This window comes from Bufo gargarizans, chromosome 4 (assembly GCF_014858855.1).
Source record: "Bufo gargarizans isolate SCDJY-AF-19 chromosome 4, ASM1485885v1, whole genome shotgun sequence".
Classification (NCBI taxonomy): domain Eukaryota; kingdom Metazoa; phylum Chordata; class Amphibia; order Anura; family Bufonidae; genus Bufo; species Bufo gargarizans.
Window position 1 is genome coordinate 418,447,367 of NC_058083.1, and position 11,672 is coordinate 418,459,038.

Sequence of the window (11,672 nt, forward strand, 5' to 3'; positions counted from 1 at the left end):
GGACGACTGGTCCTGACTAAATCTAATCCTCAACTATGCCGCCCAGTTAATCCACCTCTCCCCTAGTTTGTCCTCTGCCTTTTCCCTCTATTAATCCCTTCACTGGCACATTTCCACTGAATTCGGTTCAGAATACTAAGAACTATATATAAGGCCTTGTGTCAACCTGTCCCCTCCTTACGTTTGTCTTAATTTCCTGATACATCCTCACATGTAATCTCCAATCTTCACAAGACTTCCTCTTCACATAATCGCCTACAAGATTTCTCACGCGCACACTCCCATAGTCTGGAAGCCACTACCCCTGCACATCAGACTCTGCCCCAAGATCCAAACTTTAAAAGCATCCTGAAACCCTACCTCTTCAGGAAAGCCTACCACCTGGAATAAGTATACTGCCTCCACACAGCCAGATACCCTCATCTACTGTCCCATTCCACCTTCCCTTGTAGATTGTAAGCCCTTGCTGGCAGGGTACTCGTCCCCTCTGTACCAGTCTGTTAATAGATTCATGCTTATTGTGCTTGTTTTTTTTGTATTATATATGTATCTCCACTTTTAGATATACAGTACAAATTATAACTTTGCACATGGTGGGGCAGATTTACTAAGCCTACACATGAAGTAAACTAAGACAATCTGTCTAGACCTACACCAGATTTATCACAGGGACTCAGGCTGGATGATGAATGTGGTGCAGGGCTGGACACTTTTCTCCTACTGTAGCCTGTGATGGCTAACCTCCGGCACTGCAGATGTGGTAAAACTACAACTTCCAAGATGCACGCTTGCTTGACTGTTCTCAGAACTCCACAGAAATTAATGGAGCATGCAGGGAGGTGTAGTTTCATCACAGCTGGAGTGCCGGAGGTTAGCTATCACTGAAGTCTATACCAACTATTGTTCAGCTTACCTTGACAGAATTTTACGCTATAATTGTGGGTCAGTTTTGGCACAAACATCTCAGTTTAGACCATGCTCCTTTCCAGTGTAGCCCCATCCCCTTTCAAATGATTTTTTTTTTTTTTTGAGAAACCCTAATTGCACCAAAATTCTGCCAATTTTCTCCAATTTTCTACAGATTCTAGGCATGGACATGTTAGTAAATCTGGGCCAGTGTGTACATTTTTAGAAATTAAATCTCCACCGATAATCTACCAGAAAGTACAGCACAATGCAAGCAAATATGAATCCCAGGTCAGAAGGTAACCACCCTGGATCATTATCAGACATTGCTGTGATATCATTTCAAAGTTGACCATTATAGGCAGATATTCTCAACTTTCATTTTCAGGCCTTTATCAATAATGTAATATTGTCTGCATTACAACATGTCATTGCATGACTGAAGTGTCAACCAAAGATAATGAACTGAAGAAAACAGATTTATGCTTTAATGACCTTCCCTTCCTGAGGCCACTGATGTTGAAATTACAGTAATTTTTTTTATGATTCCTTATCAGTGACTCTCTTGAGAAATATACGTTCTAGATTCTTGAAGGCCAAAGGTAATGTATCTGCTTCTTTCACAGTGCAAGACTAGCCTAGATTCACAGAGCAGTGACTTGTGATTCAGTGTCTTGGCTATACATAGGTACATTAAACACGCTTAAGGACCCGTTCAGACAAGCAATGTTCACATCTGGGAGCTATCCGTGTGTAGAACAGTTAGCACCTGGAGAGAACACTGAACCATTATATTCAATGTGCTAGTACACATGTACACTCAAATCAAGCTTATTTGTGTATGAGCGAGTCAGGAGACATAGTTGTCACATCGATTGAGTCTGTAAGGCCACCTTAAAACTAGCCAAACACATTAGATGTGTATTTGTCAAAACCCTATGATCTTGGAAATCCACCGTATATCGGTACAGTATATATATCTATGTATAATGCACACAGGTACCATGCATACTGTTCTTGTGTGTTTGATATATATATAGGAATATATGGCATTTGTGTTTTTTATATAGTTATGTGTAAATATAAATGTATATATAATGGGGGACATTTATCAAGACCGTCACACTGTATGCCTGTCTTGATTCCCCCTGTGCTGCCAGAGGATGGGCCAAATTTATGCAAACCCACACACATATATTTGGCGCATCTTTCAGCTGCGCCGTGCGACACACTTAAATCAATAGATTGAAGTCTTTCTTCACATCAGAAAACTGGCCACTTCTGAAAACTAGCGTGAAGAGGGAAATGCTGCACATTTTGCTACAAAATTGCCATGTGACTAAATGTGCAACCTATTTATGCCACAAAAGTGGCGTAAATAGGTTAGTAAATCTCCTCCAAAATGTTTAAGTGTAATAAAAAAAATATTGTTATCAAGTTATATGACCTGCATGGTGAACTTGTTAGCACTGGTGCCTTGCAGCGCTGAGGTCCTAGGTTTTGTTCTCCGCGTGTTTGCGTGGGTTTCCTCCGGGTTCTCCGGTTTCCTCCTACACTCCAAGACATACTGATGGGGGACTTAGATCGTGAGCCCCATTAGGGAGGGTGATGCTAAAGTAGTATGGTGTTTCGCGCCAAAGTGCTTCTTCAGGCCAAAAACCTGAAGAGGTGCGAAACGTCCGCCGCCTTATCACCTGTGTCAGCACTGCATGTATGTAAGTCTCCAGCCATCTTATGTACTCAGCTTTTATGTATCCAGCCATCATGTGCTTAGCCGTGTGTACTCAGCCATTATGTATTCAGCTATGATGTACCCAGCTCTGGAGGAAATAAAAGAAGATTGCACCGATTGGTGAGTGCCGCCTACACATTTTCTTTTTGTATGTAGACAATATGGTACATTTTACAGTAGGAGCAAAGTAGATGAGATTTAATCAAATTTTATACACATTCAGTATAAAAAAAATCTGCATGGAAAATGACACCTTTTTTTTTCTTTTAAATCTGCAGTTTGAGAATTTCTGCTTCGAACTGCACCCTTAGCAATAAAGAAGGGGAAACCATTCCAAAATCACAGCAAAATCAGTGGCAAAATCCACATAGATTTGTTGCTATTTTTAAGCAGCAAAACACACTCTCCATGAACGTACCCTTAAAGGGGTTCTCCTGGATTTTTACATTGATGGCCTATCCTCAGAATAGGTCATCAATATTCAGATCGGCAGTTGTCCGACTACCGGCAGCCCAGCTGATCAGCTGTATGAAGAGGCAGCAGCAGTCTGTGAGTGCTTAGGACTCTTTCTAGGCTATGTGTGACATCACATTCATCAGTCACATGGCCTAGGTGCACCTAGGTCCCATTCCCCTCCCTGGCTGCTTTGCTGCTGCATGGCCTTGTCAATCAAAGCAGCGAGGGAGGGGCTGACCACAGAAATGAGTGGCGCTTGGGTGCAAAAAGGGCAATGGTGATGCTCTCAATGCACCAAAGGTCTAATTTGCATAGTAAGAAAAATCCTCAGCTCAAACAAATACAGAGATTTAGGGTACATTCACCCGACTGTAAGTGTTTTGCGGTCCGCAAATTGTGGATCCGCAAAACACGAGAACCGGCCGGGTGCATTCTGTATTTTACAGAATGCACGTGGCCAGCCCTATGATAGAAATGTCTATTATTGTCCATCAAGAATAGGACATGCGCTATCTTTTTTGTGGGGCCTTGTGCCGTTCTCACCTTTTGTAGCCCCAGAAACGGATGCGAACCCAGAAATATGGTCGCGTGAATGAGCCCTTAAACAGGTGAACTACAGATATGTGTCTATGCAAACAGTTTGATAGGAAGGTCGCTGGTGACAGATTCCCAAATCAGGACTAGATGAAACAAAACTATACTATAAATGTTTCTATCATATTTTTTTCTGTTTTTGATCGACTGATAGCTATAGTTTTTAAAAACCGACCTAAAATACTGATTATCCATGTTGCGTGAGAGTGGCATTATTGGGATTCACAAAATGGATAAAATATGCGCAGTATGCTAACATCTGAATAGGAAAGAAACTGTCAAAGAGAACAACAGAATCCATTCATTTGTAGATAAGGATTTAATCGCTGTAATGCCGAGAATCTTCTGTCCTAACTGCCTACACATCAAATGCAAAAGTTAGCAAAACTATTCTGAGCCTAGCATTTAAAGGGACACTTCCATCAGAAATGAGTATTTTTAACTGAATATTCATAGAAAACTTTTAAAGATTTTTTAGCAGTTTTTTTATTTATCTTGGCAGTACTTATACATACAGTACCTTTGAAAATTAAATATAAACTATTTTCCTTTTGTAGCAGTCAGCACTGAGAGATAAAACTCCTATATAGATAACACATTGTCAGTTTACTGCTGCTGTGTGAGGAAGGTGATATCTGCAAGGTAATCCCAATAATAATAGTAGGTGAAGAATTGGGATAACAGTATGATAGCTCTATTGTTCTCTTGATAGGTCTAAATAAAAATGGTTAGACCATTGAATTAGTTCATTCGATAGAATAAAGTCCCTAAATATTCATATTTGAAACCAGAAAAAAAAAAGCATGATAACAAAAAAGATAGTAAATAAAGCGGTGCACGGCGGCACCTAAGATAACCGGTAGTCCTACCGTTTTGCTGGATATTCAGTAGATGTAACATTACTGTGAAGAGAGCAGTTAAAGCTGGACAGGGGTATCGATGGGTTCTAGGTACCTAGACAGCCCTAATATATGGGTGCTAGCGTAGCCCTAGAGTCCTTTTCACGGAGCACCTGTTCTAATAAGAACGACCCCGTCGGGAACCTTGCCCTTTTGCTACTTGGCCCTTTTGTGCCCTAGTGTAGCTAATCCCTACACGCATGTTTCGTATCAGAACTCATCAGGGGAATATTGAGCACACACAGAGGGGCAATACAGTACAATAACATATGGTGTTGGTATCTGTAAGTCAGTGATCAACACACACAGTTATAACATAAATGACACATTGATACCTTACAGGTGGTAGCCTCTGTTCCAGGCTCCACACATGTATCGGGGTGCCTAGCGATGAAGAGGCAGCGTTGAAAGGGCAGCCTAATGATAGTAGGATCCCTTTTCGTGAGCGCAGCGATGCATCTTCAGGCTGTGAATAGGACACTAGGACTACGCTAGCACCCATATATTAGGGCTGTCTAGGTACCTAGAACCCATCAATACCCCTGTCCAGCTTTAACTGCTCTCTTCACAGGAATATTACATCTACTGAATATCCATGGAAACCGAAGGACTCCAGCAAAACGGTAGGACTACCAGTTAGCTTAGGTGCCACCATGCACGCCTTTATTTACTATCTTTTGTGTTATCATGCACTCTTTTTTTTCTTTCTGTTATCAAATATGAATATTTAGGGACTTTATTCTATCGAATGAATTAAAAGTTACGTTTTAATAAGAATCACCATCCCCACTCTGTTTGTGTAATTTAAAGTATAGGTGATTAAGTCATCAATTAACATATAGCTTCCCCTTAGTTGTACCATTGAATTAGTGTAATGTGTGATGCGTAAACTGGTTGTCCCACTTAAATGCCCCAGAACAAAGACATGTCTTCTAAGTGACTTCCTTTACACAGTCTGATATTTTTTTAAATGCTCCCCTTCCACCTCATATGATGCCCCCTTAAATGCCCCCACACTGTATGATGAACCTTTAAGTGGCTTCCCACACAGAGTGAATCCCTCTGATGACTCCTCATATACTATGCCCCCTTAGATGGCCCCCACTCAGTTATGCCCCCTAGATGGCTTACACACAGGGTTATTACCCCCTTAGATGGCCCCCTCACAGTTATGCCCCCTCTATTTATCCCCCACACAGTTATGCCCCCATGTAGGGGCCTGGACAGCTGACACCAGTGGTCTGGATTCAGACCGCAGTCAATCAGTTGAGTACCTGAGATCTATTCTTATGTTGTGTCATGCCTCTATTATTTCTGCTAAAAGTTTAAGAATAAGGCTACAACTGGTTGTTACCAGTTGGCGGTGTATCTGATACTGCCCAAACAGTGCTGCCAGACAGTGTCAGACTGTGCAGAGAAATACCTTCTACTGGTAACACCCAGTTATGGCTTCATAAACTTATTGGCATTTTAGTAGGACCAGCGCTTCAGTTACCAGCTCTGTCCGCTATACAATGGATGGAGCTGTGTAGTTCAAGTGCTAAATTCCAGCGGCGGAAATGTCCTAAAAAAATCATTGTTGAGGTGTCAAACCTCTGCTGATTAAATACTGGTGGCCTATCCTGATGATATGGCATCAATAGAAAAATCCTGGACAGCCCCTTTAATGCTTTGGCTGACTGGTGTATGTTCTGGACACTTGAAACCTGCACAATGGGCCTAACTGGATCTGATCTTATTTAAAAGGGTTTTCCAGGATTTTATAACTGATGATCTATTCTCAGGATAGGTCATCAGTACCTGATCGGTGGGGGTCCAGCACCTGGGACCCTCGCCGATCAGCTGTTTGAGAAAGCAACGGTGCCCTGTGAGCACCATGGCCTTCCCCATCCTCACCAAGCACAATGCCGTACATTGTACAGTGGCTGTGCTTGGTATTGCAGCTCAGCCCCGTTCACTTCTATGAGGCTGAGCTCCGCCTAGGCCACGTGACGATAAACTTGACATCACATGGCCTCGGCAAAACTGCAAGATGGCGGCAGCACTCACAGAACACCCGGGACCTCCGCCAATCAGATACTGATGACCTATCCAGAGGATGGGTAATCAGTTATAAACTTTCAGAAAACCCCTTTAATATTTCTGAATTTGCAAAAAGGTTGTATAAATAGATAAATAAAACTTAGGAACTGCTCCTGAACTTGCAAATATGTCTTTAATGAGTACATGAAGTATCACCTACCCGGGAGTATCATACTCCTATGTAGGTGATTCAAGGAAATATGCTAGAAAAAGGGTGGTTTAGCTGATGTAAAAAAAAAAAAAAAATAATGCACACAGTTATAAAAAAAATTATATTACAGGCCAGGCAGTTTCTAAGGAATTTAGATTTCAAGGTATCCAGAAATAAAATCCATAAAGTTATCTCAAAATATGGGCTTCTGAGTTACTCATAGTATACTCGTGCATGTGTTACACTCTTCTGTCATCTCGCTTTCCATAGATCTTAAATGTCAAATAATGTCACAGTTTTGCAAAGTGGCATAAGTCCTCCCTATTTATTCTGACCCACTGTTCTATCTGTAAATGTGTCAGTGTTAACTGCAGTTCTGGCATTCTGTTTATAAGCCAGGAGACTCAGGATACACACTACAAATATAATGAACAGCGGTAGTTTTCTAGAATAATCAGTAAAAGGACTGACAGTCCAGAGAATGTGTCGCAGCAGCACCTGCTCCCAAGGTATTCTGCCGAGACCTTCACACAAACAGAGCCCTCCATTCTTCTGTTTACAAAGGGAGTTCAAAGTGTAAGACCATGAAGTACCGTGACAGTGTTTCCAAAAGCGATTCAGTTTTACTTTATGTACAAATAAGTGCTGATATCATTTCCACATTACAGTTTGTATGTATCAATGATAATAACCACAGCCCCAAGACCATTCTTCCTTCACATCACAGGGAGGGGTAGTTAAAGAGGTTATCCGGCTATTTGGAACTGATGACCTAGCCTCTAGAAAGGTCACCAGCATCTGATTGGTGGAGGCCGACACCCGGGACCCCCGCTGATCAGGCCCCATGGCCTTCTCGTTGCATACCCTAGGCCAGTGTCGTCCTGACCATTGGCCACATATCATGGGCACAGCTCCATTCAAGTGACATTGTTCACAGGAACACCAGGCCTTCTCAAAAAGCTGATCTGAGGTGTTCCCAGGTGTCGGAGTTCCAGTTATAGTTGAGACATGCATCAGAAGCTGTCGCACAACAAGAATCTGTGAGTAGTCCAACCTAAAGGAGCCATAACTAAAGAGATCAGATCAGCAAACACTGGTCTGCTGGAGACCTTTGAACCTCTATGTAAAGCACTCAGGAAAAAAATCTTAAAGGGACCCGCAGCTATCTCCAGAATGGGCACCCAAAAGTAAAGGAGTGCACACTGCACATGCGCAGCATGCACTCCATTGATGTCTATGGGAGTTCCGAAAATAGCTGAGCAAGTCTCACTGCGCACTTCAGGGGTTCCATTCTGGAGATAAGTGCGAGTTCCCACAGCTATCTGAAATAGGTGGCAGATCCTAGCGATTTGCCACCAATTTCTCAGATAAGACAACCCCTTTAGGCTATTTGCACACGAGTACAGAAGAACACACATAGGCCTCATGCACATGACCGTTGTTTGGGTCTGCATCCGAGCCGCCGTTTTGGTGGCTTGGATGCGGAGCCACTCATTTCAATGGGGCCACAAAAGATGCGGACAGCACTCCGTGTGCTGTCCGCATCCGTTGCTCCATTCCGCGACCCTGCTAAAAAAATATATGTCCTATTCTTGTCTGTGCTTTGCGGACAAGAATAGGCATTTATATTGCGGGCGCCCGTTCCGTTCCGCAAATTGCGTAAGGCAGCACGGGCGCCTTCCGTTTTTTGCGGATCCACGGTTTGCGGACCGCAAAAACCGGCACGGTCGTGTGTATGAGGCCTTATTGTAAGATCCGCACAAATTTCTGTGTGGATCTATGTGCGTTCCTGCAGCATATCCGCACCAATCCACAATGTCTAACAGCGGCTTTGTGTGCGGATTTTACACGGTTTTGCTGCAGATCCACAGCTAAAACATAATTGACATGATTTGGATTTGGAAATCCACACTGCAGGTCACTTTCCTCGCAGAAAAAAATCTGGAAAGTGTAAATTTGTGTAATCGCATACACTTTGCTGGTACTGTTATACTCTGCGTTTTTTACACACGGGAATCCGCGCAGAAAAAACGCATGTATTCAGCAACATGTGCAGGTGGCCTTAAGATCTCTAACTTACAAGACTACTTCAGTGGTATAAATAAATGAAGTTGTCCTCCTATAACCAGAATTACTTTATATATATTGGTACTCTAGTGTACTAGGCACCTGCCAAGTAATGCGAGTTCCTCTGAGGCTAAGGCTCCGCAGGATTGTTCTCAAGTATTATTAAAATCACAACATGGCCTCAATTTATAGCTGACCTTATGTATATCTCTGGACGGAAAAGTCACTTGGAATTTTCACTCCGTTTTTCTTCTCATGTGTGATTTTACCATAACCCACGGGTGAGTCCTAGCCTCAGTGTATCTTACTTCACTATGCATTGTGCCCCTTACAACTGGATTTCTCCAATACTATTTCTGTGTCTATGATCTTATCACACGACCGTGTCCAATTTCCCATCTGCATAAAATGGATCTAGGAGAAAACTTTTGTGTGCACTCCGTTTTTGGCCTCATGCACACAAACATATTTTGTTCCAGTGTCCGTTACGTTTTTTGTGTTTATTTTTTGCGGATGCAGACCCATTCATTTCAACGGGGCCGCAAAAAATGCAGACAGTGCACCGTGTGCTGTCCGCATCCGTATGTCCGTTCCGTAGCCCCGCCCCAAAAATATAACATGTCCTATTCTTGTCCGTTTTAGGCATTGTTACAATGGATCCGCAAAAAAAAAAAAAAAACGGGTGGCATACGAATGTCATCCTTTTTTTGGGAGCGGATCCGCAATTTGCGGAACACAAAACTCATACGGTCGTGTGCATGTAGCCTTTCTCTTACTTCCATCAACAGAAATGGCTTTTCAGATCCACAATAACAGATCATATTAGTGCATGCAATGAGTTTCTCAGATTGGGCAAAGAGATCCATAAAAAAAAAACGGATATGTGGATGGCCTCATTGACTTGTATGGGCCATTGACTTTTTAAAAACGGATAGCACACAGAAGAAAAATACGGTGGTGTGAATTAAGTAATACAACACTACCTTCTAGCAGATAGCACATCTGGAAGAGAATCAGGCTCCTGAAGTCGAGGACACTCATATCTTTGGCCAGCAGGTGATGCTGTGCTTTGTAGTGCCTTCCACAAATATTAGAGATCAACAATTTGCTATCCAAAGATTGGCAGCTATTACCCTTACCTGGTCCAAATAACAGCGGGCACATCAGCAGGATGAGAAGGTGCCTCCACAGTGCTGCCCGCTCCTCTGCCATGGCTTCAGGATCAGAGTCACAAAATCCAGGGACACCAGTACAGAATCCTGGGGTCACTGTTGTACCAGCCAATGGAATACTGCTACCACAGGATAAGACATCACACAGAGCAGTGCCATAAAGCAAGACGTTCTGGAGACCTGGAGCTTACACAGGACAGTCCCTAGGTAGGTTACAGGTAAGTCACAGCCTTCTGTTCCCACTAAGCTGTGTGCTCTGGGAATGCTAGAGTTCAGAAATGTAGACCATGACAGTGGTCAGAGTAGAGTGCTCTATTAACGCTTTCCTTTCCAAGTTAGAGTCACCACAGCAAGTACAGAACAGTTGTAATCTTACAGGTTGCAGCCCAGTCCTCTGCCAGCTGGTGCACCAGAGTTGGTTTTGCTGGTGGCAGTGCCCAGTGCCTGACGTCTGCCTCTGGGTCCAGACTGTGACATAGGTCCGCTGCTGCAGTCCTAATCCAGATGCTTGTGCTGCAGAATGAGCGAGCAGAGCCTGTGACGTCACGTGCACACTGCAGCCTCCTCTCATTATTATTGCCTGTGGAGGCTGCATACCAGAGGTGGAGTCTGCAGATGGGGGAGGGCTGGACTGGGAAACTGGGCACTTTGCTTGCCTTTATTTTCTTTGCTGGAGTCACTATTGTCTTAAAAGCAGAGTCACAGTATCCTGTTCCTTGTAGTAGTGTTACTTAAGTCTTACCAGCACTACACTGATTATTTTCAACTGCCTTAAATTCATGCCATATGTACATTGTAATTATGCCTTCTTCACCCTCCACCCTCCTCCAAAACCTTTCTTGTACCCCCCCATTAAACCAGCTGGCCTGGAATGCAAGTGAAAAACTTTCTCTGTTCACAAACCAGGAGTGAAAAGTGTAGGAAACTGTACCAAATAGGATCAAAATAAAAGGAACAAATCGCAGTATAAGTAATATATAATAAAACTGTATAAGTATTACATAATAAATAATAACATTGTATAAGGAATACATTATAACACTGTATAAGAAATACATATTAATAACATTTTATAAGGAATAGATAATACATAATAAGGCTACATTCACACGACCGTATTTTGTTTCCATATACGTTCAGTTTTTTTTGTTTTTTTTTTGCGGATTGGATGAGAACCCATTTATTTCAATGGGTCCACAAAAAATACGGACAGGATACCGTGTGCTGTCCGCATCCGTATGACCGTTCTGTAGCTCCGAAAAAAAATTAAGAGCATGTCCTATTCTTGTCCGTTTTTCAGACTAGGATAGGCATTGGTAACAATGTCCAGCTCACCTTGTATTACTATCCTTGTTCTATACCCCCACGTGCACGGAAGCCACAGGTAAGGCCTCTAATCACGAAACTAAACAAAGATGAATCCAGCGTCGCTATTATTAAAGAAAAAAACAACTTAGGGAACCTGTCACCGGGATTTTGTCTATAGAGCTGAGGACATGGGTTGCTAGCATATCCACAATATCCAGTCCCCATAGCTCTGTGTGCTTTTATTGTGTCAAAAAAACTACTTGATACATATGCAAATTAACCTTAGATGAGTCCTGTCCCTGAGA

General features: G+C 42.6%; 1 protein-coding gene across 2 annotated transcripts in view; it reads right to left on the reverse strand.

Annotated features, from left to right (window-relative positions):
* Positions 1-10,613, reverse strand: part of MERTK (MER proto-oncogene, tyrosine kinase) — a 110,239-nt gene extending 99,626 nt beyond the window's left edge. Inside the window, exon 1 of one of the 2 annotated variants that reach the window (XM_044290337.1) lies at positions 10,027-10,613. In XM_044290337.1, the coding sequence (XP_044146272.1) occupies positions 10,027-10,099 (73 nt within the window). In that variant the 5' untranslated portion in view covers positions 10,100-10,613. The remainder of the gene's footprint in view (positions 1-10,026) is intronic. The other variant, XM_044290335.1, reaches the window with a different exon arrangement.
* Between the last annotated feature and the right edge of the window lie 1,059 nt (positions 10,614-11,672).